This window comes from Arachis ipaensis, chromosome B8 (genome assembly GCF_059453495.1).
Source record: "Arachis ipaensis isolate K30076 ecotype BB chromosome B8, ASM5945349v1, whole genome shotgun sequence".
Lineage (NCBI taxonomy): Eukaryota > Viridiplantae > Streptophyta > Magnoliopsida > Fabales > Fabaceae > Arachis > Arachis ipaensis.
In genome coordinates this window covers 206,049-230,545 of record NC_142443.1, presented here as the reverse complement: position 1 = coordinate 230,545, position 24,497 = coordinate 206,049, and the positions used below count along the sequence as shown (strand labels likewise).

Sequence of the window (24,497 nt, the reverse complement as noted above, 5' to 3'; positions counted from 1 at the left end):
TTAGCATCCAAAACTGACAAGTACATAGCTTTTTCCCCAAATCCACTACATGGTGTGTAGGGTGTCCATGTACCTCGAACTTTTCGTATCTGGTGTCTCCAGCCCAGATTGGTTGCCATTGCCTAAATTCCTTCCTCAGCTTTTCCAGTCTGCTCTTGATCACTGGGGGAAGTATCCCCACATGATTTTTCAACTTCACTTTATTTTTGGCCATCGTCCTCATTACGAACATCCTAACCTCTTCCAGCAGTGTGATTATAGGCTTCCTCCTAGCTTCTTTAATCTTTGCGTTGAATACTTCACACGCATTGTTACATATTGAGTCTAACTTTGGCTTGTGACTGAATTGAGATCTTGTCCAAAAATGTGTTGGCCATTTTTCTAGGTATGCCCATGCCTCTGGATTTAGCCGCTTCAACTTTTTCCTATGTTCCCTGAATTCCTCAAAAGTTGTGGCTCGTGCACAATCCCACAGCAAGCCTCTTAGCTCCAGATTTTTCCATTGCTTATTGAAATTCCTCGACAAATGCCATACACAGAAACGGTGATGCACATTGGGCATCACCTCCTGTACAGCATTTATGAGTCTCTGCAACACAGAGTGGATGCAAATAATAATTAACTCAGATACAGCAGAGAGAAGTTTATAGAATACACAGTTATATGTTCACCATAATAGACCCTGATTTTTTATATTTTTATCATAATAGTCCCTGACTTTTAATATTTTCACCATAATAGTCCCTGAGTTTGTATTAAACGCACCATAATTGTCCCTAACTTTTGCTATCGTGCATCTAAAGTAGTCCTACTCACATATCAGCAAGCCTCTTACATGATCCAATATATTATAATATAGTGAAGGCAACCAAACAGGGAACTAAATCAGAAGGGATTAGCAGCCATGTACCTTTTGCATATCAGAAATGAAACATCAACCATGTGTCTTGTAATCTCCCAAATCTGCGTGCAATAGTTTCCGAAATCATTTTCAGTTGGCAGTGTTTTCAACTTCCACAATTGCCCATGCAATGACGTATATGTGGTGGTTTGCATCCTGCACAACAGCTGATAGAATCTGCCCTCCAAAGACAGTTTTCAGAAAAGCACCAGGATTGCATCATAATCATCATTCTTATCAGTTCCTACTTTCCCAAAATTCACTTCAACATCAGAATTAATCTCCACAAAAGCATCGTCATCAACACAAATCTTTTCCTTCATCTTATTCTTCCCCTTACCCTTATCATATGAATCACTCTTATTACTTGTTTTCTTCTTACCCTTTACCTTACGTGAAGGAACAGGGTCCGCAGCACATGAATCAGATGAGCTATCTTCCCTTACTGGTTTATAGGGCCCATCTTCTGAACTATCATCAGAATTAGAGGACTCCTCATCAGAGGACATCAACATCACTGGGATCTTGCTACCCTGTCCCCTTTTTTGAGCCTTTGTACCTCCTATCCCAGTGGCAGACCTCAGGCAATACCTCTTATGAACTTTTGTTTGATTTGGTTTCGGGGTGTTCTTGGCCTTCTTTTTAAGTTTTTGTTCAATCGGCACCTTAACAGATGCTTTAACCCCTTCCTCTCTAGGTCGACTCACATTAGCAGTAGGATTCTTTTCATCATTTGGCCTAGCATCATCGTGTGGGGCAGCTGCAACATTTTCCTTAGCTTGCGTCCCAAGGTCCTTTACTTGATCATCAATGTCTACCATAACCTCCTTCCCTTCTATCAGTCCAGGTGACAAAACCTCATGTTCAATGTAGATATCAACAAGACCCGCATTCTGTGAACCATCTCACACATCTCTCTTAGGTCTGTATCACTCTTTAACTTCCTCAATTCCTCTCCTATGCTCTTTCCAGGTACAAGCCACCAAACTTCCTTCATTCTGTCATAACCTAGCTCCTTATAATAGTTTCTAAGGTAAAATACATCCAGCCTATCCACCTCAACATCACCAAGGTAGTTTCTATTGTCCGGATAGTAACCAATCTTTCCATCCACACCATTTTTAAAAGTTCCTCCATGATGAAACATAATGTCTAGTACTTCATCCATCTGCGAGATAAGTAAACAAACAAATTCAACACATGCAACACTAACTTCTGACCATAACTAGAGAACCGTATCATTAGAGGAAACAACCCTTCTTGGATACATATATAAAAAAAATAGAGCAACCCAAACCCCATGCTAACAGCGCAACCACAAAAAACCTAACAACATAGAAATCTAAACAAAACACCAAACGAAGATGAAATCTCCTTCAATCAACACACCACGTGAAGAGCCATCGATGAAAACCAAAAAAAAAAAAATTTTAACTTCAACTACACATTGTATTACTAACCTTGTTGTAGCTGACGATGGCGATACCTCTGCTTCAACAACTTCATACCAGTGGCGTCCTTCCTTCTCCTGCCAATGAACTCAGTCAAGCACTAACCAGAACGTGCCCTAATGTCACAGCATTTTCTGGACGAAAGAGAGAAGAAACTTTTGAAGAGAAGTAGGAGAAAGACTAATGAATGATCAACCATCTCCCCAAGCAACCTTTCAATTCCCCTCCAAGGCAAAACGACGTCATCTTGATTCATTAACACCCTCCAGGCAAAACGGCGTCGTTTAAGGCTGCCTACGTGGACCATAAGCAGCCAGTTCAGCACTCCGGCTGCTGAGTCACGCCGAAATTGGGTGGAAGGACCAGGATTTCGTACGGAGCTCAATCTGAAGGGTGCAATTAGAGCATTTCGAAAGTCAGGGGTAACATTGATGCACGAGCTCAATCTGAGAAACTATTTTGGAGATCTACTCTCAAGAGTGCTGGTCAGTTTTGAGTTAATCACCATTGTACACATTATACACTAATTACATTGATTCTCCGTATTTTTTCTTTTAAAAACGTTACTATAAATAAAGACATGCAGATATATGTTTTTCTTGTTAATTTTATCTTATTATTAATCAAAATGTTCAAGATTAAACGTTCTCGAAAATTTCCCAAATATTTTAGAATAGTATTTTCTTTATATAAGAACAATTGGAGATCCACAAATGTACTCTTTCTCCCAAGCAAAAATTTGGTGAGCAAAATTCAATTCGTACATAGTAATTAGACTTGTTTAGTTTGGTTTTAGGATTTAGGCAAGTTAAAGTTATCAACTAAAAAAATTTATAAAAAAAATGTAAAATTGTGCTTTTAATATATTTATTGTCCATTTATTAAAATAAAATATTTAAAAAATTTTATTAGTAGTAAAAACTCACCTGTAGTTAATTTCATATAAAGTTAATAATTAAAAATTTTTAGATAAAAATTTAGTCAAATTTATTAAATTATTTAATGACTCTATTTTTCTATCAAAAATATATTTGCGATAAAATGTTATGATACTGTTTTTGATAACTAAACCCCAAAAGTAATTTTACTTTATCTAAACAAAATATATTATCTTAAAATTGGAATGTTTGTTGGATTGGTTTTTCTCACATTCTCACCATATTCATGTTGCAGTATTTTCTTACAGGATTTTGCCTTAACAAGCCTATAATGTTGTTTTGCAACATGTGAAACAAATATATATATTTTTGTTTATTTCTATCTTAATAAAGTTGAATGAAATTTTATCGGAAATTAAATTCTATCTTTTTTTCATCTTCTTTTTAGTTCTAGCTTAGACTGTTTGGACACAGATTTCAATCCAATTCTTTCACTGTTTGATTTTAGACTTCAGCTAAATTTGATGTGAATGACCAAAAGATAAAAAAAAAGTAAATTTGATATGATTTATATTCTCCTTTTTAAATAAAAATGGCTAAAAACGAAGATATTATATAAATATGGTTGCACTTCTAATAATATAATCTTATTATTTATTTTAAGGTCTATGCAAATTCTAATAAATATTTTTACCACGTTTTTTATTTTTTTTCTTATCGTTGATATATTGATAATCAACATCATTATCATCCGATTCAATTGTCACTGTAGCATCTTTTTTAATATCATTTTTCTCTTTATCATCATCAACATAAATATGCTTTTTCAATTGTTTATCCAGAATAGAAGTGTTACGATCTTTGATCACTCTTTGCCATCTCTTGAACACTTCAAGTGGAAGAAGAGAACAGAAACGTTTAGGTCCATACTCAACTTTACATTTTGAATTAGGGCAAAGCACAATAATGATATTGTCCCTGAGACATGAAGCAACGTATTCATGCATGCAAAAATTACAAAAATTGTGGCCACGTTGAAGAGTTTCAAACATCTTCCATGATGACTTGAAATCACAACATCTTTCACAAAAGAATAATTCTGTGCCATTCTTATGTGGTTTCATCATCTTAACCTTTGGATCTTCATTGTTAATATTCTGATTATTTTTGCCAATCCTTAATGCCATTCTTGATCTTGATGCCAAAAATTGGAATTAAATAAGTGATTAAAGAAACCAAGTTGGGTTTGTTAAGTAGTCACCTCGTTTGTCCGCGACAGATGAAAAATACTATGAGAAAAGAAAAAAAATAATTCAAAAATTAAAGAGAGAATTTATAAACAAGAACTAAATTAAGAAGGAACACCGCTAACCTAAGTGATTGTTATGTGATATATATACACATCAATCATATTTATTATCTAAGATAAATTCTGCTATTTCAAAATTTAAGTAAAGATAAAAAAGATTTAGATTTAAATAAAAAAAAAGATTAGATATATTAATAGTCATGCTCTTTTGTAATTGATTTTTAAAGGTTATGGATACAATGTTTCAGTAAAGTTTTTTATTTCTTAAAAAAAAAACTGATTCAAAAACATAAAATAAATATTATTATCAATTTAAAAAAAACTTTAAACATAAATATATTTTATTAATTAGTTACAAATATCTTAATCAAAATTTTTTTTTGTGACTTCTTAATCAAAATTTAAAATGCCGAATCAAACAAAATAAATTAAATAAACAAATATAATATAATAATAATATAATATTTATCTCGTGAGATTTAAAAATGACAAAAAGTCAAATTACATGGTAGGATTTTACTTTCATCTATGGTTATATTTCCCCTCTTCCTTTTAATTTGTTAAGTAAAGAAACTTCTATTTTAAAACGTGAAAGTGGATAATATAAATGGTTTGTGGGATTAGCACAGCACATCTGAGAAGACCAATATTGGCGATGGCTGACCAGTGACGACACATGCAATATACGAGTAGTAGAAAATAAGAAGTCCAATCAATTACTCACCAACCCGACATAGAAAAATAAAAAATATACTCACCAACCCTTTGATTCAACACTTAAAAAAAAAGAACCACAGACCATGGGGCTTGTTGGGATGATTTTTGGTATGGGTGTTGATGGATCAGATCCGATTCGCATATCTGTAATGTTTATTCGAATCCGATCTGAATATTGTGGATATGGACGGATCCGCACATTAGTCGGATCGGATTGCGGATTTTGTGTTAGTATCCGTATATCCGATCCGTATATCCGCAAAAATAAAAAAAAAAAAAATAAATATTTTTTTTATTTTTTATTTCAACTAATAATTATCATATATGTTGTATTATTTTAATTTATTATTCAAGAAAAGTATGTTTAATATTATTTTAAAAATAAACATATTTAAAAGAATAAAAAAGATTTTTTAATAAAAATAAAATTTTAAAAATATTTTTATATTTTGCGGATATATCAAATATCCGATCCGATTCGCAAATATGCGGATCGAATCGGATCCAACCTTAAAAACTGCAGATATTAGATCGATTCGATAATTTTAATGCGAATCGAATCGAATCGAAATTTTGGCCATATCCAATCCCATCCGTTTACTCCATTTTTCGGCTAACCAACTTAATGTCAGAATTTCGAATCTGAATTATTTTCACCCACCGACTTAATGTCAAAGGCAGAACCGCAGAAGATAAATAACTAAATTGGCGACTCAGTCAGTCAGTCAAATGACATTTTGTATGAGATCACTTGCTGTTTTTGTTACATGTGAATATCTGATGATTAACTGATTATTTAACTATTCTACAAAGTACTGCCATTAATCTTACCAGTTTCCACTGACTTTGGATTGAGCTACCTTTTAGACTCAGTAGCTTGTAAAAACTATCGAGTCCGATAAGTTGTAAGATTCACAACCTCCCCCCGTTTCTTTCTGTTTTTCCCCTTTCCTTCTCTCTTTCTCTTTTGGGTAAGTCACATGAGGATGGTAAGAATTTAATGAATGGCAACAACACACGCAGTATCTGCAAAACGGATTTTGCGCTAATTTTAGTTGGAAACTATGAATGTTTTCTCCCCCCTGAACACGCAGTTTATTGTATATACATGTACAGAAATTGGCGAAATACGATATAAAATAATATAATTAGAAATTTGGATCCTCTTAATTTTAAATTTTTACTTTAAAGGATAAATGGTAATTTCTCGCTCCTTGATTTGAATGGTTTTTTTTTTTTTTTTTCATATTTTTTCTTAGTCCCACCTATAAAATAAATGATAAAAGATCACACTTTATTTTCTAAAATAAAATTCAAAATTCAGAAGATTTAAATCCCATAATTAAATATGACATTACTCTTAAAGAAAAAAAAAGGAGTAAATTTCGGAGAAAGATATTTTGAATTTTAGATAAAGTATATTTCTTATTCCTGAAGTTTGATAAAATTAAAATATTTTTAAATTTTATTTTGTTTTAAAAGTTTAGGATTTGTATTAAATATACTCTTAGCAAGTAATTTTTCAAAAAAATTTAACACCAATTCAATAATAATTTCATAAGATCAACTTACAAATTAAGTATAATTTTTTATCTATTATTAGATTAATCTTAAATTTTTAAAAATTTAATTGTTAGAGATATATTTAATATAAATAAAAAATATTAGAACTAAATTAAAATAAAATAAAATTTAAAAATATTTTTAAAATTTTTAACAATTATTAAAGACAAAACATATATTCTACCCTTAAATTTTTAAATGTTTTACCATTGTTAAACTTATAGTAAAGTATATAAACACAAATGGAGGTAATTTAAACACTTAACAAATAGGAGTATTGCTTTTAGAAAAATGTTATTTGTGTAATACTTTTTATTAATATTATTTAATATTTAAGGTTAATATTTTATTTTTATATTATTAAAATTTAAAATTTGAAATTAATAAATATTAATAAAAAATAAAAAAAATTATTGATTATGTAATCTTGTTTTTGTTTTTAAAATATATATGTTTTATCATTTTTTAAATAATAAAAAAGTACTCGTAATAAGAAAGAGTTATTTAAAGAAAAAAAAAATAATTTGAGGGTGGTAGGTGAATGCGGTGTTGAGAGTTGTGAGTGCGATGGGAGGGAATTATTTTTCTATAAAAGCAGTATCCAACTATCCATAGTGGGCATTAGGTGTTGTTGGACATCAGCATCATATCATCATCTCTCTCTGTCTCTCCCACAAGCTAAGGAATAAAATTAAAGCAACGAAGAAGATGCCTGCCGGTGGTGTTGGGCAAACCATATGTGTAACCGGCGCCGGAGGTTTCATCGCCTCTTGGATGGTCAAACTCCTCCTTGAAAGAGGTTACTCTGTCAAAGGAACCCTGCGTAACCCAGGCATGCATCCTCAATTATATGTTTATTTCACCGTCTTAATTACGAGAAATATTAATGGTTCCTTGACTGGCAGATGATCCGAAGAATGGACACTTGATGCAGTTGGAAGGAGCGGCGGAGAGGCTCACTCTTCACAAGGTCGATCTCCTTGACCTTGACTCTGTTAGGGTCGTCATTCACGGTTGCCATGGTGTCTTTCACACTGCTTCTCCCGTCACTGACAACCCCGTCAGTACCTTCTTCTTTTCTTTCTTTATTTAAATTAATAATTCATTTCAACAAGTCGACAACTGGGCGTGCTTTATATTTAAATTAATTATGTTGATGAATGGCAGGAGGAAATGGTGGAGCCGGCGGTAAATGGAGCCAAGAATGTGATTATAGCAGCTGCGGAAGCTAAAGTGAGACGCGTGGTCTTCACTTCATCAATTGGCGCAGTGTATATGGACCCAGCGAGGAGCATGGACGAGGTGGTGGATGAATCGTGTTGGAGTGATCTAGAGTATTGCAAGAACACCAAGGTAAGGTTGTTTTGTTGGTCTTTTTTAATGATGATAATAATAAAGTAGTAAAGTGGGGTTTGATGTTGAATTGGGGCAGAACTGGTATTGCTATGGAAAGGCAGTGGCAGAAAAAGCAGCATGGGAAGAGGCAAAGGAGAAAGGGGTGGACTTGGTTGTGGTGAACCCAGTGTTGGTTCTTGGACCGTTGCTGCAGCCAACTATAAATGCCAGCACAATTCACATCCTCAAGTACCTCACTGGCTCCGCCAAAACTTATGCCAATGCCACGCAGGCCTATGTCCATGTCAGGGATGTCGCATTAGCTCACATACTTGTCTACGAGACCCCTTCTGCTTCCGGTCGATACCTCTGCCTCGAAAGTTCCCTCCACCGCGGCGACCTCGTTCAAATTCTTGCCAAGCATTTCCCCGACTACCCTGTTCCCACCAAGTAAGTACTAATTTATTCTCTCTTTGCATATTCCCGAGTTGTTGTCATGTTGTGGCAACCACCACCTCACAGGCCCATCAGAGTTGTTGGACAATGACATAGACCTTCATATATATAAATGTTTAGGCACGTCAGCCTTGCGTCTTGCCAATACCACCTCAGCTCCCATGTTTCAGTGTATTCTAACTAGAAATACTTCACTTACAAAAATTACACTATTTTAGTCATTGGTGCCTTTAATGTATAATATCACGCCGGGAATGATATTAGTGTTAGTCCATACAAAAACATAGTCAGTGAAAGGTTAAAATCTCTTGATTTCGAATTTTGAATTAAAAAATGTTACCCTACGCGAAAGCTGCTGCCAGCAGTAGGTATACCAACTTTGACTTGTTAACCCGATCCCTATTTTCTACCAAAAAAGGATAGACTCAAGAGTAATTATCCATACCCTAAGCCTTAGAACTTTTCAATGGTCGATTTCTCACCAACCCCGATGTCCCCGTCAGATTCCTAATAATTGGTTCATGTTGGCGCACCCAGTCCCCATACCTACCGTGTTCCATTAATAAAAGGCCATGCTGGATCCTTACCAAACGCTCAAATTTTATGTTTAGTCAGTCACGCGTCACGTGTTTAAAGTAGAAGGAAGATTTTCGTCCAAACAAATTTGTGCTGACTTTGAGAATGCCTTTCACTTTCAGAGACTCCGAACTAACTTTATATTCTGCACGTGCAGGTGTTCCGACGAAAAGAATCCAAGAGCAAAGCCCTACACCTTCTCTAACCAAAAGCTGAAGGATTTGGGATTAGAATTCACTCCAGTGAGTCAGTGTCTATATGAAACGGTTAAGAGCCTACAGGAGAAGGGCCACCTTCCTATTCCCAATAAGGAACAAGATTCTGTTCAAGTTAAAAAATAAATCAGCTACTAGTACCAGCTACCATCTTTCGATGGAATTTAATTTTTTCTAAAACAAAATTAATTAAGGACGAGAAGATGCAGCTTTTAGAAATCTCGTTTTCCGTGGAATATATATTCTAATACAATATCAGAAGGCCTTATTTGGATGTTGTAAAAAACATGAAATGCATCAGGTGTTGCATTCTCTGAACCTAATGAATGGTTTTATAATGAATAATAGTATAGTATCCGTTACTTTCTCTTATATAATAACCACGCCTTTCATCATTGTGAAAAATCAGCAGTGACATCGTATCAGTGCCCCAAGATATGGGAGAAGATTTTTAGCCCTGTTAAATATAATTTAAAAGTCCAAAGAAAGAGTTAAAAATAAGATAACCCTGACTGTACAGGCTAATCATGATGCAATATGAGATGCTCGCTGATTTTTTAACATAATTTCATTGGTCAACAAAGGCAGCAAAGGGAACAAAGTTTGGAATTTCCACATGAAAATCAGCAGCTTCAAGCTTAGCAATTCCAACCAAGTGACCTCATACAGAAACCTAAACACTATAGAGATCTTTATCTTTTTGCATATTTATTTTCCAAATTGGAATTGGAATCCTTATGCATATATACCCCCTCAAACCAAATTAAACCCATGTAATTGTGGAGTCAGTCAAGATCAACAGGACTAGTTCTTTGAGGCAATTGCATGCTTACTATATCTTCTCTTGAGAGAGAATGGATAGAGGCATTGCCTTGTTCATTTGCTGTTTGCCGGATTTCCGGTGCTGTTAGTGTCAAAAGGCTTGTAGCCTTGTTATTTTTGCGAAGTACCAGATATACTATTCCAGCCAAATATACAGCCATGCCTGAAAACCCTAGTATGCCCAAAAACACCTTGGCCACAACTTGAACATGACTGTGGAGAAGCAGCTTCACAAAGCCAGTCAATAGATAATATATATTAATGGCCATAATTAGGGAACCAATTATCCAAGTAACGGCTGAAATCTGCAATTGAAAAAGAATCAAAAGCAAAACTTACATCAGAAAACTTGTGGCCAATGGAAGAGCATCTTTCATGTTTAGAGATATGCAGTCACATGGAATTCAAACTTTTTACCATGATAGAGTTGACATGCTCTCCCATCTTGGTTTTGCTGCTTGTGAACTTGAGGAGTGGAATTAAAGCAAAAGGAAGCTCAAATGATAAGATCATCTGATCAGAATGTAGACAAAGAGGGACGTCAGCACCAGCTATAGCAGAGAGAGACCAATAAATATATACCACAAGGAAGGAACACATCTTACTGATGCAATTATTATGAGCTTGCCAGCCCCAGCAGAGCCACCAATGACCGCAACAATCAAACTAGGAACTATGGCTAAACAACGAGTTAGCATATTCCGAACCCATGGCTCCAGTCGCAAATCAAGAAATCCCTGAAATTGGAAACAACCCAAGATAACTAATTCCTCTAAGTGCTTGTCATCATGTAAGTGAATCTCAGGAAAGCTAAAATATTTGTTAATACAAAAGACCATTAGGAGAACCATAATAAAAGCAGTCTTACCTGCATGACATACTGCCCTGCATATGTTCCTGTTATAGTAGAACTTTGGCCTGATGCAAGTAAAGCTACTCCAAACAGCTTTGAACTCCATTTGCCCAACACATTCTGAATTGTGGTAATGTCAGTAATTGTCATTTATAGTATTATGAGCAACCTTACCAACTTTAAAGATTAACAAATTGTTGTAGCATATGCTAGTAAACAAAACAGTAGACAAAAGGTAACACAAACATAGACAGGTTTGACGCACTCTAAGTAGAAAGGAGGCTTTGTTCAGATCCAAATCCTGACAGCTCATCTGATCTTCTGCATTCAAATTTGAAGAATTGCAAACAGCACCGCTCACAGAGATAACAGAAACGTTTATGAGGAAGGCCACCATAAGAGCAAAGGCACTTTCTATCAAGTAAAATCTACAGGCCTCCTGTCAAAATATAAATGTTAAATAAGACATAAGATGTTGCTTTAACAGAATATTTCATAATCAGATAATTGTATTCAGACAGCAGAGTTGTGCATTCACGATCATTTATCTGAAAAAACTGAGATTCTAAAATAGATATTTACTTTGATTCCCCGAACTGATCGGGGTATTTTCCTAGAAAGTACCAGAGCTGAGTGCAGGAAGAGATTGTGACTGAGGCGAATTCACAAAGAAACAAAGCTTGAGAATACATTTCAAAAGGAAATAAAAATCAAATGGCTGTAGAATACAGGGAGAACGCACGGCATAACCATAGCCCCTAGGAGTGAAATCGCAAGACCAGTAGCACCGCTTCCTTTTAGTTCTGGCACAAAAAGACCCTTCAGAACTTCTTTAGCAACAGGTTTTGCATATCCAAGCTCAGCAAAAAAGCATGCAGCAATTGTAAATACTAGAAATGCAATCAAGAATTCAAGTTTTCTAACCTGTTTCAATAACAACACAGAAACGGGCTCATATTGTTGTTATATAGATAGATAGTACCTAATATAACATGCAATGACGACCATAAATTTGTTCAGGATACAAAAAATTCCCTGTCGTATAATAGCAGATAAGAATGGAACACAGAAAACTACCCCATATTGCTGCAAAGCTAAGAGGATCAATGTACTGAGTCCTGTCAGAAGAACACCAATCCAAACAGGTATGCTGAAAAGCATGTTCAATGCAAAGGCTGTCCCAATTACTGCACATGTAGAGTGAGAGATCAAGATTTCAAAACATGGAAATATATGGTTGCCAATCATGGATCTATCTTTTATGTTGGTGGTTGTGCATGCTTTAAAGTCATGGACTTTGTTGTATCCTATAAAACATGGTAATTATACAAATAAATGAGATAAAAGAAAATTGATAGATGAATCTGAATACCTTCAGGAATGTCACAGGCGACTATGGCAATTTCAGCAATAAACCAAAGAATAAAGTTGGTAGCCCAAGGATATTCATTTCTACAATGCTCTGCTAAGTGCTTTCCTGCAAGCAGTAGAGAGTGAACAAAAAACAGAAGAATTGCTAGTTGCTTGCGTACTTGAAAAGTATCTATAAAATGAAATTGATTTAAGTACCAGTAACGACCCCAAGATTGGCTGCCATGGATTGAATTAATAGAGCAGCGCAGGATGCCACCAATATGATCCAAAGTAGCTGATAAAACAAATGTGAAAAGGAAATGAAGGAACTATTGAGCTTAGCATTATTGGTTTGGCATTACAAGAATACACACCTCGTATTTATGTTGAGCCCCCGACTGAAGATCTGTCTCAACTGCGAGTTGTTTGGAGAAATGGATAATCATATTAATTACGTCTGCAATTTGTTACTGTACTAGAGAAAATGATGAATAATGATCTTACAGTTTCCCGGGTCTATGTATGCAATGGAAACAAGAAAGCCAGGACCCATGTAAGAAAATAGATTTTTCCAGCTTCTGGTCTACAAATGCAAGAAAAGAAACATAATTTAGTAATGGCGTGTGCAAGTAAAGGAGAGGGAGATAAATGGAGAAGAGGGAAACTGACATCAGGCACAACAACTTGATCAACATCTGAGTTGTCAATGAGTGGCGTATTCGTATTGGAGCCAGTGCTCGCAATGAATTGTGGCTGCACAGACCCAGAGCCAGAGCCAGAGCCACGCCCAGAGCCAGTCCCCGAACCACCCCTGCCAACCATGTTCTCTTACTAACACTGATCCTCTCAACCTGAAACCACCCAATTCCAGATTCAAATTAACATTAACCAATGCCTAATTATGTGGCTGCCTAAGTGGTCAGAATATCAACACCGCTCAATATACCAACTTTTTTCTCCTTCCTTTCCTTCAGAAATCAGAACTGAGCTCACCGCCGATATGTCTTTTACTCTCTCTTCTCTTCTATTCGTAATCCTATGTCATTATAAACCTGTCGTCTTTTGTGCTTTAATTTGCACTCCCTTCCCCCTATATATTGTCTTGTTTTCCCCTGTTTTTATTTTATTTATTTTTTTAATTCCACAAAAATATTTCAACTTTGCCCAATATTCTTCAATCTTTCTTTAATATATCTAAACAACTCCTTTTTGGAAGTAAAAATGTGTTCAATTTTTATTGATAAGTTTGATGTTCATAAAATTTATCCGTAATAATGTTAAATACCTACTTGTATACATTTTTTTTTTATTTTTTTATTATTATTTTTAGACTTATATACATGTTATCCTAACCAACATCCATGTTATTCTATATTGATTAAGTTCCTAATTATGATTCTGTATATATTTATACTATGACTTTTTTAACCAATGAAACAAACCTAAAATAACATGATTTTATATAAACTTTCATTTGGAACCATTGAAACTGAGTCTTTTGTCTCTTTCTTTTGGTTGCAAAAGCAGAAAGAAATGCAGCAACTGTCAACTGGAAAGTAATACACTGAAATGGCGAGAAGAAGCAAGGCGGTGTGGACCGTAGAAAGTAGAAAGTAGAAAGTAGAAAGATGTGTGTGTGGTGCAAAGCGGAGGAATGAACCAATTCAGAATCAGTGGTCATGTAATGGAAAAGAAAGCAGAAAAGGCCATGTTGCCACGTAACACCAAAAGTTCAAGCATTGGACCCACAGAAAGAATATAGCATCCTAGTACAGTCACCAGGAGTTAGAATATAATTAATTAAATATCTAAATTACATATCAAATTAATATACAGAAATTTTCCCTTCCATTAAAATAATATCCTTTTCCAGAACATTTCCCTTGTCACTGTATGAGTGTATTCTACCTTTAATAATTATTATGCCATTTTGGATTATGATATAAATCATGAATCGGCTGGTTAAATTAGATTAGTTAAAAATTGAGCATAGATAGTCAGATTCAAACAAAAAAATCAATTGATAACTATTCGGTTAAAATATTAAAAAAAAATCAGTCAAAAAATTGATTAATCTATCGAATTGGTTCATGTTTTAGTAATTAATTGGTTTAAAATAATAAAATAATAAAATATAATCAGTCAAAAGATTAAGACCTTTCTTAGAGGAAATGATGGCCCTTTCCATCAGACTTTTATCCCAAACAAGGTCAATCCAAATGATATTATCGTAGTTCAGAAAGTGTTGCATTTCATGCTCTACCGATTTTTCTTCCCGAGTTTTAATAATTTTTCTTTTAACAAGGTTACTATTTACATGGATGATGTTGTGAGATGCCTTCCATAAGAACATGGTAGACAGCTTTTTTCTATTTTAATAACCTGTTTTGACAGTGTACATTACATCCAACCTAAATTTGCAGTATCACGAACCAACAAAGAAGAACCTCCTCGTAAAAATCTACAGTTCACTAAACAAGAATGAGCGGCTCCCAGCAACCACAATGGTTTTTTAATTCCAACAAAAGAAAACCTCCCGCGATTTGCACACTAAAGTCTAAAATGATATTCAGATTTCAGAAGACGATTAACCAAACATGTGTTACGAGAATAGTTTTTGTTTTGCCATTGTCATATGTCAATAGAGCAAATAGCGCAAATCGAATATGACCTCAAAGGGAAATTCAAAAAGGAGAATCAAAGGCATATATGCTCTAAGTTTTGAGTCATTTTGCAACTTGAAATTGGCATCTGGCTAGCGTCCACTAATTCGAAATTTGAGTTGTTAGCATGTCTGCAATCTGCATCAACTTAAGATAATTAACGTGTTGCTTATAATGTTAATCACTGGATCAACTCAATTTGTCTCTAACATTACCGACAGATTAATTTGTTTACTTTTTTTCATAAAAGAAATGAAGCTTTTAATGTTGATTTTGTAGTAGATGCAATAAATGAGATATTAAAGCAAATATCATCAATAATGGAATGGGACTTATACAGTACTAAGAACTAATAACAGGAGTTGGCATTTGGCAACTGAGGTGTGATAGCAATAGCATAGTAATTAGCAAGGAGCATGGATCAGGCTTTAAATTTGGTTCCATACTTCCATATTATACATGTCCAGCCCTGTAAATTGCCAAGACATGCTATATTTCACTTGAATTTCTCCATGCTATTGGAATGAAGTTGGATATTATAGGCTATACGCGCATTACACCGATCAATCCATAACGTTAGCGCAGGCATAGGCGTTGGCTGAATCAGAAACTGGCTTCCTCCGTTGAAGGTCGCCTCAAGTAATACCTCAAGCTGTTAGCAAGAACCTGCCATTATGAAAAACATAAAAAAGTTTCTGTATTTCATTTATCACAATGCGTGTATCTGTATGAATGAATATAGTAATCAAGAAAAGTACTGACCTGCTGGAGAGGCTTGATGATGGCTTTATCCTTGTAACTGACATGGAACTTTGCTTTAGCCAACAGCCCCTACATACATATATCATATATGTGTGTGTCATTCGGAGCTTAATTACTTTGCACATAAATTATAAAGTACCTCTGTGTCAAACTCCCCGGATTCAACAGCAATGTTAATGTCAGTGATTATCTTAACCAGATCCACCAGTAATCCGGGCCGATCAGCTGTCTCCACGTACAGCAAACTGCAAGACAACACTATAATCTGTAATCAGAACTTTCTGTTTGGAATATAATAACAAGTGATTAAGCATCCATCACCTTCTAGCAGGGCCATCGTCAGATATTGTTATATGGGTCGCTATGTCCACATCTACCTGATCATTTTTTCAAATTCAATTCAATTCAGAGACATATATGCATGCACTTGCTACTTAGGAAAGAATGAAAAATTCATCATTTACCTGCTCCTTTGGAGGCACAAGTCCAAAAGCTGCTCCCAGAGCTAATTGGGCACTAGATTCCTTGATACATATACATGTGTTGATCTAATTAGAAGAATTGATGTCGTTTAACCAAACCAGAATAGTTATACTTTGAGAAAGAAGCATACCGGGTGATACTGAATCAAGTTATTTATGATTGTCAAACGGATTGCCTCCAACAACTCTGCCTCTTCTACTTTTCTTCCGGTATCACTGCATAGAATAAAGGCCTTAGCCTTAAGATAATTTTCGTTTCAAATAAAGGTGCAGATGCAATAGAATCAAGCAAGATTTGTTGTGCCAACGGTCATGGAAGCTACATAAATGGTTATACATCTCCACTGATTATTGCTAAATACAGAGAGTGCTAGTTAAAATACTTAAGCCATTCATAATACTTACGCTTTGGTAATGGAAAACCTGTTGTGCTTGCCAGAGGAGTCGAGAAAAACGTTTGCCTTAACAACATTGAGGCCTAAATTTTTGAGCGCATTCATCTGCGGCAGCACATGGAAGCGTTATAAATGGTGTAGGAATAAAATACGTAATGTAGTGTTAGTATTGATAAGTACTGACAGTGTCAAGAAGAGCGCCAAGGCGATCACCAAAGGTAATCTCGACGACGGTTGCATCTGGATCGGAATCTTGATCTATTATGACAATGGGAGTAGGAACGGTAGCATCCGCATCACCTTGATTTCCATCCTGTTTATTACTATTTATTAGTTTAGTGCATGCCTTTCACGCGTGCAAATGCTACTGTATTTAATTAAATACCTCCTTCATCACATCGGTTAGAGGTGTTGCTCGACGGATGATTGTAATTCCCGAAGATGACCATCTGCCAAAATTATAATAATCGTTCAAGTTTTAAATGTGTATGAAGCTAGCAGGTTCATGATTCATACCTTGTTTTGTGAAGAATGTAACATGTTTTAGCAATGCTAATGGTTTTATCCAGAGCTCTGATGCTGAAGCTGTTGTCAGCAGTAGTCAAGTGAAGCCCAAGACTGCAAGCAGCCATAGCAACAGCCATTTCTCGCTTAGTTCAAACTACAGAGAGAGAGAGAGAGAGAGAGAGAGAGAAGAAAATAAAAGAAAGAAAGAGTGCATTATCTGTTAGAGTTGAATGGGTGACGTCCATTCGTAATCCTGTTAAGCTTTAGGGACAAGTGCACCTAAAGCGACGCCTTTGGTGAACACTGAATCAACCGTCCCATGTTTTGTTTTCTCCGTCTATAGAACGGGTCCCTCCTCACACTTAAACTCGCTAATCAAATTGTTTCCATCTTTAAAATATTTTAAAACACAATTAAAATTACTTAACATCAAATATATATTCTCAAAAAATATTTACAAAATTTTATTTCGCTATAATTTTTGCAAATATTAGAAAAATATCAAATAATATTTTTAATAAATAAAAATTTATATTAAAATATAAAATATATATTAAACTAAATTAAACATCATATTTAATCGAACCAGTGAACTAATCACTAGACTAATATGAATATTCATATGATTATATTCTAAATACGTATAAGGTCAAATACAACTGTGTTTTTTTTTTTACTCTCCTTTTCTTTGGAATATCCGTCAAATATATTTATTTTCGTTAACTTACATACATATTAAAGAAGAAAACCATCTCAGCATGATTGAGATGGAAGAAGGATTATTCGACTGTGATGCCTTAATAACTTCACCCTTGCACCAATTTCATTCCCAATTAACATTACATCCTAGTTAGTATTGGGTAGCCAAAAGGTCTTAGATACCGGTATTTTTTATTAATTTTGGTCAATATTTAACTAACACAAATGTTAAATTGTTTTCAATAAATAAATTATACTAATTTATGTGTGTAAATTTTAATAAATATGAAGAATAAATGACTATTTGTATTCATAAAAGATGAAAATGCTGACATATGTATCCACACTAAATCAAAACTAAACTTGTACCCACACAAGATGCTCTCCGTGTGACAAAAGTACCCTACATGACACTCCAAACCTCTAAAAACAGGAGACTTTTGTCACATAGAAGGCATCTTGAATGTATACAAGTTTAGTTTCGATTTAGTGTGGATACATATGTCAGCGTTTTTATTTTTTATGGGTACAAATGGTCATTATTCTAAATATGAATATAAATCATGTTAATTTGTGTACAAATTTTAATAAATATAAATACAAATTATATATTTTATGTGTACAATTTTTTATAAATATAGATATAAATTATTATTAATATTTTAAAATAATAATATTTGCTGAGTAGTAATCATATGGCTTATCGGCTTAGAACTTGATTCATTGTCCGAACCTGATCCACTCTTTCCAAGAATATAACGTAGTAACGTCATTTAACAATTGTGTGCGTCTGTTAGTTGGGCTTAGAATTAGCAAGAAGTAGGGATTGGAATATCGAGCACGTCCTCCTGACATGGTTAGGATTAAACTATAGTGCAAAGTACAAACATGCAGACACTTTTGAGTGCCGCATTTTTATTTACATGTCCCGCTTAGAAACATATAGTAAGCCTCGTTTGAAATCAATTCGAATGACAAATACATGCCTGCCTCTGAAAAATAAAATTGTACTTGATGAAAGAAGACCTGACCAAGGCGACTCTGAATAAGACCAAAAAACAAAGAAAGAATAACTTCATGAAGTGCTGCATGTTACTTTTCTGCACTGCAGTTTCCAAAAACCCCGTTCCTAAAAATTTTTGAGATCGGGCGGGGTACTTGGGCAGCTGAAGCTGCACCTCACTTTCTCCTGTGTTTGCTGTCCCTGCCATCCAAGACAAGCTCTCAGCCCCATCGAATAATTGCTGAACCCCAAGTAAGACCCGCACCAAAGCCGGCAGCTGCAATAGTTTGCCCTGCCTTAACCTTGCCACTTCGAACAGCTTCATCTAAAGCTAAGGGAATAGAAGCTGCACTTGTGTTGCCATAATTAGCCAAATTTGATATCACCCGTTCCGAGGGAACCTCCAAGCGAGCAGCAACTGCATCAATAATCCTCTGGTTTGCCTGCAATTAATAAGTGGGTACTGTTAGTGTGTGCAACTGGATTCCTTTTCTCCATTCAGTATTCACCAATGTTGTATCTAGCCAGCTAATGATTTGCTGTATTTATTTGATAGCTCAGGTTCCCCACCCTTTTATGTTAGCTTATATTTGACATTTTAGTTTTCTAGAAAACAAAGGCACCGATGAAACTTGCTACCAGCTACTTTGGGGACAAAGGGCTAAGAAAGATATATCCGTTTTATCCACCCATTATATATTTATAGTCAACATCTAGTTACACGGCCATGAGTTTAAATACCTCTTACACTACCAAATAATGTTCTTCCAAATTAAAAGTTTATATCTTATAGATCATATCCATAAAGTTTTGGACATGGGTCCTTTAATGTACCATCTCTCATCATTCATTCAAAACATGAAACTCAAACAACACACATAACACAAGATAATAAATTGCGAAACATCATACATGACAAGATTATTTAAAAAGTCTACATGAGAGGATCCATTCCCATATAATTTTATGTTATCCAAAATCATTTAATATTTTTTTTTTTTGTATACATCAAAATTAATGTAACAAATATTTTTTGAATTGTATAATTACATTTTAAAGATTTAAAGTTATTTGAATTGTATAACTAAATCTTAACTCATTAGTGTAACTTGATACTTTCACAAAAACACACATATAGTGATAGATATTTGTACCTGATGGAGAAGTAACCAATCAATGCTAGATGCAGGGAGACCAGCCTTTTGAAGGGCAGATTCAATTGATTGAGGCACACATCTTACTGCAAAGCGAAAGACTTCCTTGCCATTCATTTGAATAAATGAATACGAGGACTTCCTAGGAGGAAAGTCTAACACAGATCCATTTGAATCCAAAGCTGTATTTGTCTCCTGTTCTTTAATGGATGCATTCAAATGCCTACATGAAGTGAGGGTATGAGTTTAATTAACTAGCTCAGAAAAAGAAGATAACAACTCTTCTTATTAAGACAAGAAGTACATACCTTTGACCACTGCCATCACTATGCAAATCAAAACCGAATAGACCATCTTCCTCAGTATCACAGGCCTACAATGTTAAAAGCATCACTTACTGGCATTCTTAAGCAATGACAAAATCGAGGGAAAGGATAGAGACAGCATCCTTTGCACCATGTATATTTTAATTATTTGTAGTGCTAAACAGTTACTTTAAGGATTATTGTTTAACATTTTTAGAAAGCTCTCAACCTTGCCTTCATTTTAAATAAAGAAAAGAAAAATATAAGGGAGGGGGAGTAACTGAACACTGTCACTAATGTTGGACAATTCCAGGAAGATGTACAATTACCTGTACTAGCACAGCACCAGCCGCATCCCCAAAGAGAATACAACTCCCTCTATCAGTCCAATCAACATATCTTGACAGAGCATCAGCCCCAATAACAAGAACATTACGAAATCCACCACCTGCATCCATACAGAGAAAGGACAATTATCTTCACTGCATTGAGCAAGTATTGAGTCAACAAAATAAACAAATTTATACCCCTAATGTGACAAGCAGCTGATATTAAGCCCAACACAAATCCGCTACATGCAGCTGTAATGTCATAAGCCAATGGATTTGCTTTGCAGCCAAGTTGTTTTTGGATCTGAAACTCGTAAGATAAGTTAAAGCAATAGGAGAGGCTACAAAAGCAAAGTTTGGATACCCAGTGTTGCAAAGATTTGAATACAGGAATAGGTTCAATACTCAATTCATTTGTAAGAAGTTGGCAACACCATTATTGGTCAAATGCTCCATTAATTTATCACTAAAAATTTGGTAATGTAAAACTATACATTACTTGGCTATGAGCCTACGATGATACATCCTGAACCCATACCTGTGGAGCACTACCAAATAGATCCTCTGGTGTAGACGTGCACATCAATATAAGGTCAAGATCATCAGGGTCAACATTTGCCATCTCAAGAGCTTTCCTAGATGCATCTACCCCTAAAGCTATCAAATTATCTCTGCCTGCATGCACGGCATGAAGCAATATGAACCCAGATCTCCAAAAATATTTTTAAAACGTTCTGATTAACCTTCATATTCCAAAACTAACCTGAAAGAACTCGCCGCCTACGAATCCCAGTGCGAACAGATATCCATTCATCAGAAGTATCAACCATTTTTGAAAGCTCGTCATTAGAAATTTGAAGAGTTGGCACAGCAGAACCGCATCCAACTAACTTGCAACCTTTACCGACAAGCCTGCAGAGTTTAGAACATTGTATTGTATTTTATTAGATAACTGTAAGAGAAAATCATAAATTGCATGAGTTTGGATCCTGTCTTTGAGGTATAAATATAGAAACAAAAAAGACAGAGATGAATATTTTCTGCCCATATTCTTGCAGAGTAGAGAAAATACAAGACTCAAAACCTGATTTATAACCTAGAATTAGAATGAGGACGAGCATCGATGTCAAAATTGATGGGGTGCCAAATATAGGACTCAATGAAATATTTGGAAGAATTGCATGGCATGGGTTCAGATCGCGCACAAAGAGAAAGAGAAAGAGAAAAGCCGACCTGGGAAGCTGAGATTGGGAAGGGGAAGCAGCGGAAGCATGCTTGCCAGCTCCTTCGATAGTTCCAAAGCAAACAACTTTGGCGGAGAATCGTTGAAATCGATGAATGGCTATGAGATTGAGAGAGGGAACTGTCTCTCCGAACTTGGGAACCGAAGGAGTGAAGAAAGCAGATGCATTGGCCATTTACAACACAAGTATATACAAAACAATACAATATAAGGAATATATTTATAGATATTGGGTTTCAAATTTGATTGAGAATGAGATTACAACAAATCTATATATGTGAATATTATATGGCAGAGAAGAATGAGGATGTAAACATAGTGCAAAGGGGAAGAACCAAGGCCATGAGAGACAGAGAGGGAAGAAAATGACGGAGGGGATGCAGGAAAAACCGAAAAACAACGGCCTTAGTCTTAGGCAGCTCCGAACAAATTTGTGCGATTACAGCAATCCAATTTGTGGAAACTCCAATGTCCAATGTTTTCACTTCCCCCTTCACACATTTTATTTGTCCCCTCGCTTGTCTAAATGTTATTTTTTTTTTATGAGTAGGAAATAATGGAAAGAAAATTTATACAATAGACGTAACAAAATTGTGACAATTCAGGATTTTTTTTTGTGCATAGAGAATAAAAGAAAACAATTAAAAAAGAAAATTAAAAAAAAAACAAAACAAAAGACTAAGAGGAACATCAATTAAGAAAAACTCTTAAGATATACCTTTTTGAAGAAGACAAAAGAACAATTAAATCGACTATATCAGTAATTCTGTGAGCTCTATTTTTTGTTATTTAGTCTGCAACATGGTTCAATTTTCTCTAAATTAGAATAAAATTTTATTTCTAAAATTATTGTGTTTGAGTTAAAAAATCCCTTAAAAGAAGTTTTTATTTTTCATGATCATCTATAATTTTTTAAAGAAAAAATTTAGAGGTCAGCATTTTAATTAAAATTTGGTCAACACTTAATTAATAGAAAAAAATTGAGTAATTTTACATCATTAGATATAATCTCATCAGCAAATCTCTTTAAAAAAAGGGATGTAACAATCAACTCAATTTTTAAGAAGGACTTAAGGGAAGAGACATGTAATAAAATTGCTTCATTCATCTATAATAATGCTATTCCTTTTAATGTTGCAAGGTCTAAATAATACCATAGCATGTTTGAGAAGGTTGCCCGCCATAGATTAGGATTCAAGCCACCCTCTTATGACGAGTTAAGAAGAAAATTATTGAAGAAGAACGTAGAGTCAACCAAACTAACATGAGAAGAACATAGAGTTGAATGGAAGAAAACTGGATGCACTATTATGACAGATGGTTGGACGGATAAAAAAAGGACAATTCTCAACTTTCTTGTGAATAGTCCTAAAGGAATTATTTTCTTAAAATCCATTAATTCTTCTGATATATGCAAAACAGCTGAAAAGATATTCAAGATGATTGATGAAGTTATAGAGGAAGTGGGAGAAGAGAATGTGGTTCAAGTTGTAACTGATAATGCAGCTAACTACAAAAAGGCAGGACAAATGTTGATAGAAAAGAGAAAGAATTTTTATTGGACTCCTTGTGCTGCTCATTGCATTGATTTGATGCTTGAAGATTTTGAGAAGAAGCTAGATCTTCACAAAGACACCATTGCCAAAGGAAGAAAGCTAACTACTTACATATATTCTAGGACTTTTCTAATTTTTCTTTTACAACAACACATCAAAGGAAGAGATTTAGTGAGACCAGGTATAACGCAATTTGCTACGTTCTACCTTACTTTAGGTAGTCTTAATGAGAAGAAGAATCTAATAATTAGAATGTTCATCTCGAATGAATGGAAGGAAAGCAAGTACTCAAAGACAAGGGATGGGAAAAACATTGAAAATATTGTTTTGGATAAAACATTTTGAGGAAACATTATCCATTGCTTGAGAGGTGCTTATCCTCTTCTTCATGTGCTCCGTATAGTGGATTCAGAGGGAAAGGCAGCTATGAGATATATGTATTCTGAAATTGATTGTACTAAAGAAAAGATTAAAGATGCTTTTCAAAGTGTTGAAGTAAGGTAATAAAACTAGTAATAAATAAATATTTCTCTCTCAGTTTTATCATTTAATTATTTACTAATTAACTAATTGTCTAATTCACTATTTTTATATTTTTCTTTAGTTATAAATCTTTGTGGGATATTATTGATGTAAGATGGGACAAGCAACTCTTTAGACCTTTGCATGCTGCAGGCTATTATTTGAATTCACATTTATTATAGTCCTAATTTTAAGGTTGAGTATGATGTTAAAAAAGGACTTTATGATTGTTTGGATATACTTGTGGGAGATCCTGGAAAAGGATCCTCTCCAGTTTTTTTAACAATTGATAGAATACAGTGTGATCTATCACCTTTGATTCTATGAGTGGGACCAGAAATAAATAATAGAGAGAGCAATGAATAGTTAGATTGAACACTGGATACCATCCAATTTTTTTCTCACTGGAGAGGATCCCCTCCCGAAGATCCTGCACTCATTACAATTA

General features: G+C 34.7%; 4 protein-coding genes and 1 pseudogene across 6 annotated transcripts; 2 read left to right on the top strand and 3 right to left on the bottom strand.

The window, feature by feature from the left end:
- Window positions 1–7,345: 7,345 nt before the first annotated feature.
- Window positions 7,346–9,773, top strand: LOC107617648 (cinnamoyl-CoA reductase 1). The gene is made up of 5 exons (XM_016319463.3): window positions 7,346–7,651; window positions 7,725–7,879; window positions 7,987–8,172; window positions 8,252–8,604; window positions 9,344–9,773. Exons 1-5 carry the CDS (start codon window positions 7,528–7,530, stop codon window positions 9,525–9,527), a joined length of 1,002 nt encoding a protein of 333 aa, XP_016174949.1. The 5' UTR covers window positions 7,346–7,527; the 3' UTR covers window positions 9,528–9,773.
- A 155-nt stretch (window positions 9,774–9,928) lies between these two features.
- LOC107617647 (metal transporter Nramp1) lies at window positions 9,929–13,704 on the bottom strand. 3 transcript variants are annotated; one of them, XR_015895997.1, is made up of 14 exons: window positions 13,380–13,704; window positions 13,099–13,280; window positions 12,934–13,012; window positions 12,804–12,844; window positions 12,646–12,724; window positions 12,449–12,553; window positions 12,154–12,263; window positions 11,819–12,000; window positions 11,659–11,728; window positions 11,342–11,515; window positions 11,092–11,196; window positions 10,829–10,960; window positions 10,563–10,736; window positions 9,929–10,450 (listed from the first exon to the last, which is right to left on the bottom strand). XR_015895997.1 is itself a non-coding variant. In XM_016319462.3 (14 exons), exons 2-14 carry the CDS (start codon window positions 13,249–13,251, stop codon window positions 10,187–10,189), a joined length of 1,668 nt encoding a protein of 555 aa, XP_016174948.1. In that variant the 5' UTR covers window positions 13,252–13,280; window positions 13,380–13,704; the 3' UTR covers window positions 9,929–10,186. The 3 variants fall into 3 exon arrangements, 2 of the variants coding, with proteins under 2 accessions (XP_016174948.1, XP_088352224.1); XM_016319462.3 differs by having other exon boundaries at window positions 9,929–10,528; window positions 10,641–10,736; XM_088496098.1 differs by having other exon boundaries at window positions 9,929–10,528; window positions 10,641–10,736; window positions 13,376–13,492.
- A 1,680-nt stretch (window positions 13,705–15,384) lies between these two features.
- LOC107617649 (ACT domain-containing protein ACR11) lies at window positions 15,385–17,573 on the bottom strand. Its single transcript, XM_016319464.3, has 10 exons — window positions 17,248–17,573; window positions 17,117–17,180; window positions 16,916–17,044; window positions 16,742–16,836; window positions 16,468–16,552; window positions 16,319–16,378; window positions 16,176–16,231; window positions 15,994–16,099; window positions 15,855–15,923; window positions 15,385–15,758 (listed from the first exon to the last, which is right to left on the bottom strand). The coding sequence occupies exons 1-10, from the start codon at window positions 17,373–17,375 to the stop codon at window positions 15,696–15,698; spliced, it is 855 nt and encodes a 284-aa protein (XP_016174950.1). The 5' UTR covers window positions 17,376–17,573; the 3' UTR covers window positions 15,385–15,695.
- A 1,235-nt stretch (window positions 17,574–18,808) lies between these two features.
- On the bottom strand, window positions 18,809–22,495 carry LOC107618725 (beta-ketoacyl-[acyl-carrier-protein] synthase III, chloroplastic). The gene is made up of 8 exons (XM_016320864.3): window positions 21,962–22,495; window positions 21,492–21,640; window positions 21,267–21,403; window positions 20,927–21,032; window positions 20,729–20,847; window positions 20,403–20,467; window positions 20,095–20,317; window positions 18,809–19,383 (listed from the first exon to the last, which is right to left on the bottom strand). The coding sequence occupies exons 1-8, from the start codon at window positions 22,144–22,146 to the stop codon at window positions 19,162–19,164; spliced, it is 1,206 nt and encodes a 401-aa protein (XP_016176350.1). The 5' UTR covers window positions 22,147–22,495; the 3' UTR covers window positions 18,809–19,161.
- On the top strand, window positions 22,337–24,031 carry LOC148546955 (uncharacterized; annotated as a pseudogene).
- The last annotated feature ends 466 nt before the right edge of the window (window positions 24,032–24,497 follow it).

What these genes read in the sequence shown, in the direction of transcription:
- LOC107618725 (XM_016320864.3), bottom strand. Translation starts at nt 22,146, where the DNA reads ATGGCCAATGCATCTGCTTTCTTCACTCCTTCGGTTCCCAAGTTCGGA. An exon ending in TCCCAATCTCAGCTTCCCAG is followed by an intron (nt 21,641 to 21,961) that starts GTCGGCTTTTCT and finishes TAAACTCTGCAG; the next exon opens with GCTTGTCGGTAAAGGTTGCA. An exon ending in AGCTGCTTGTCACATTAGGG is followed by an intron (nt 20,848 to 20,926) that starts GTATAAATTTGT and finishes GTATGGATGCAG; the next exon opens with GTGGTGGATTTCGTAATGTT.
- LOC107617648 (XM_016319463.3), top strand. Translation starts at nt 7,528, where the DNA reads ATGCCTGCCGGTGGTGTTGGGCAAACCATATGTGTAACCGGCGCCGGA. An exon ending in AGGAACCCTGCGTAACCCAG is followed by an intron (nt 7,652 to 7,724) that starts GCATGCATCCTC and finishes CTTGACTGGCAG; the next exon opens with ATGATCCGAAGAATGGACAC. An exon ending in AGTATTGCAAGAACACCAAG is followed by an intron (nt 8,173 to 8,251) that starts GTAAGGTTGTTT and finishes GAATTGGGGCAG; the next exon opens with AACTGGTATTGCTATGGAAA.
- LOC107617647 (XM_016319462.3), bottom strand. Translation starts at nt 13,251, where the DNA reads ATGGTTGGCAGGGGTGGTTCGGGGACTGGCTCTGGGCGTGGCTCTGGC. An exon ending in GGGCTCAACATAAATACGAG is followed by an intron (nt 12,725 to 12,803) that starts GTGTGTATTCTT and finishes TTGTTTTATCAG; the next exon opens with CTACTTTGGATCATATTGGT. An exon ending in CTAGGGGCTATGGTTATGCC is followed by an intron (nt 11,729 to 11,818) that starts GTGCGTTCTCCC and finishes AATTCGCCTCAG; the next exon opens with TCACAATCTCTTCCTGCACT.
- LOC107617649 (XM_016319464.3), bottom strand. Translation starts at nt 17,375, where the DNA reads ATGGCTGTTGCTATGGCTGCTTGCAGTCTTGGGCTTCACTTGACTACT. An exon ending in TTGGCGCTCTTCTTGACACT is followed by an intron (nt 16,837 to 16,915) that starts GTCAGTACTTAT and finishes GTGCTGCCGCAG; the next exon opens with ATGAATGCGCTCAAAAATTT. An exon ending in AGGTTTTCCATTACCAAAGC is followed by an intron (nt 16,553 to 16,741) that starts GTAAGTATTATG and finishes TATTCTATGCAG; the next exon opens with TGATACCGGAAGAAAAGTAG.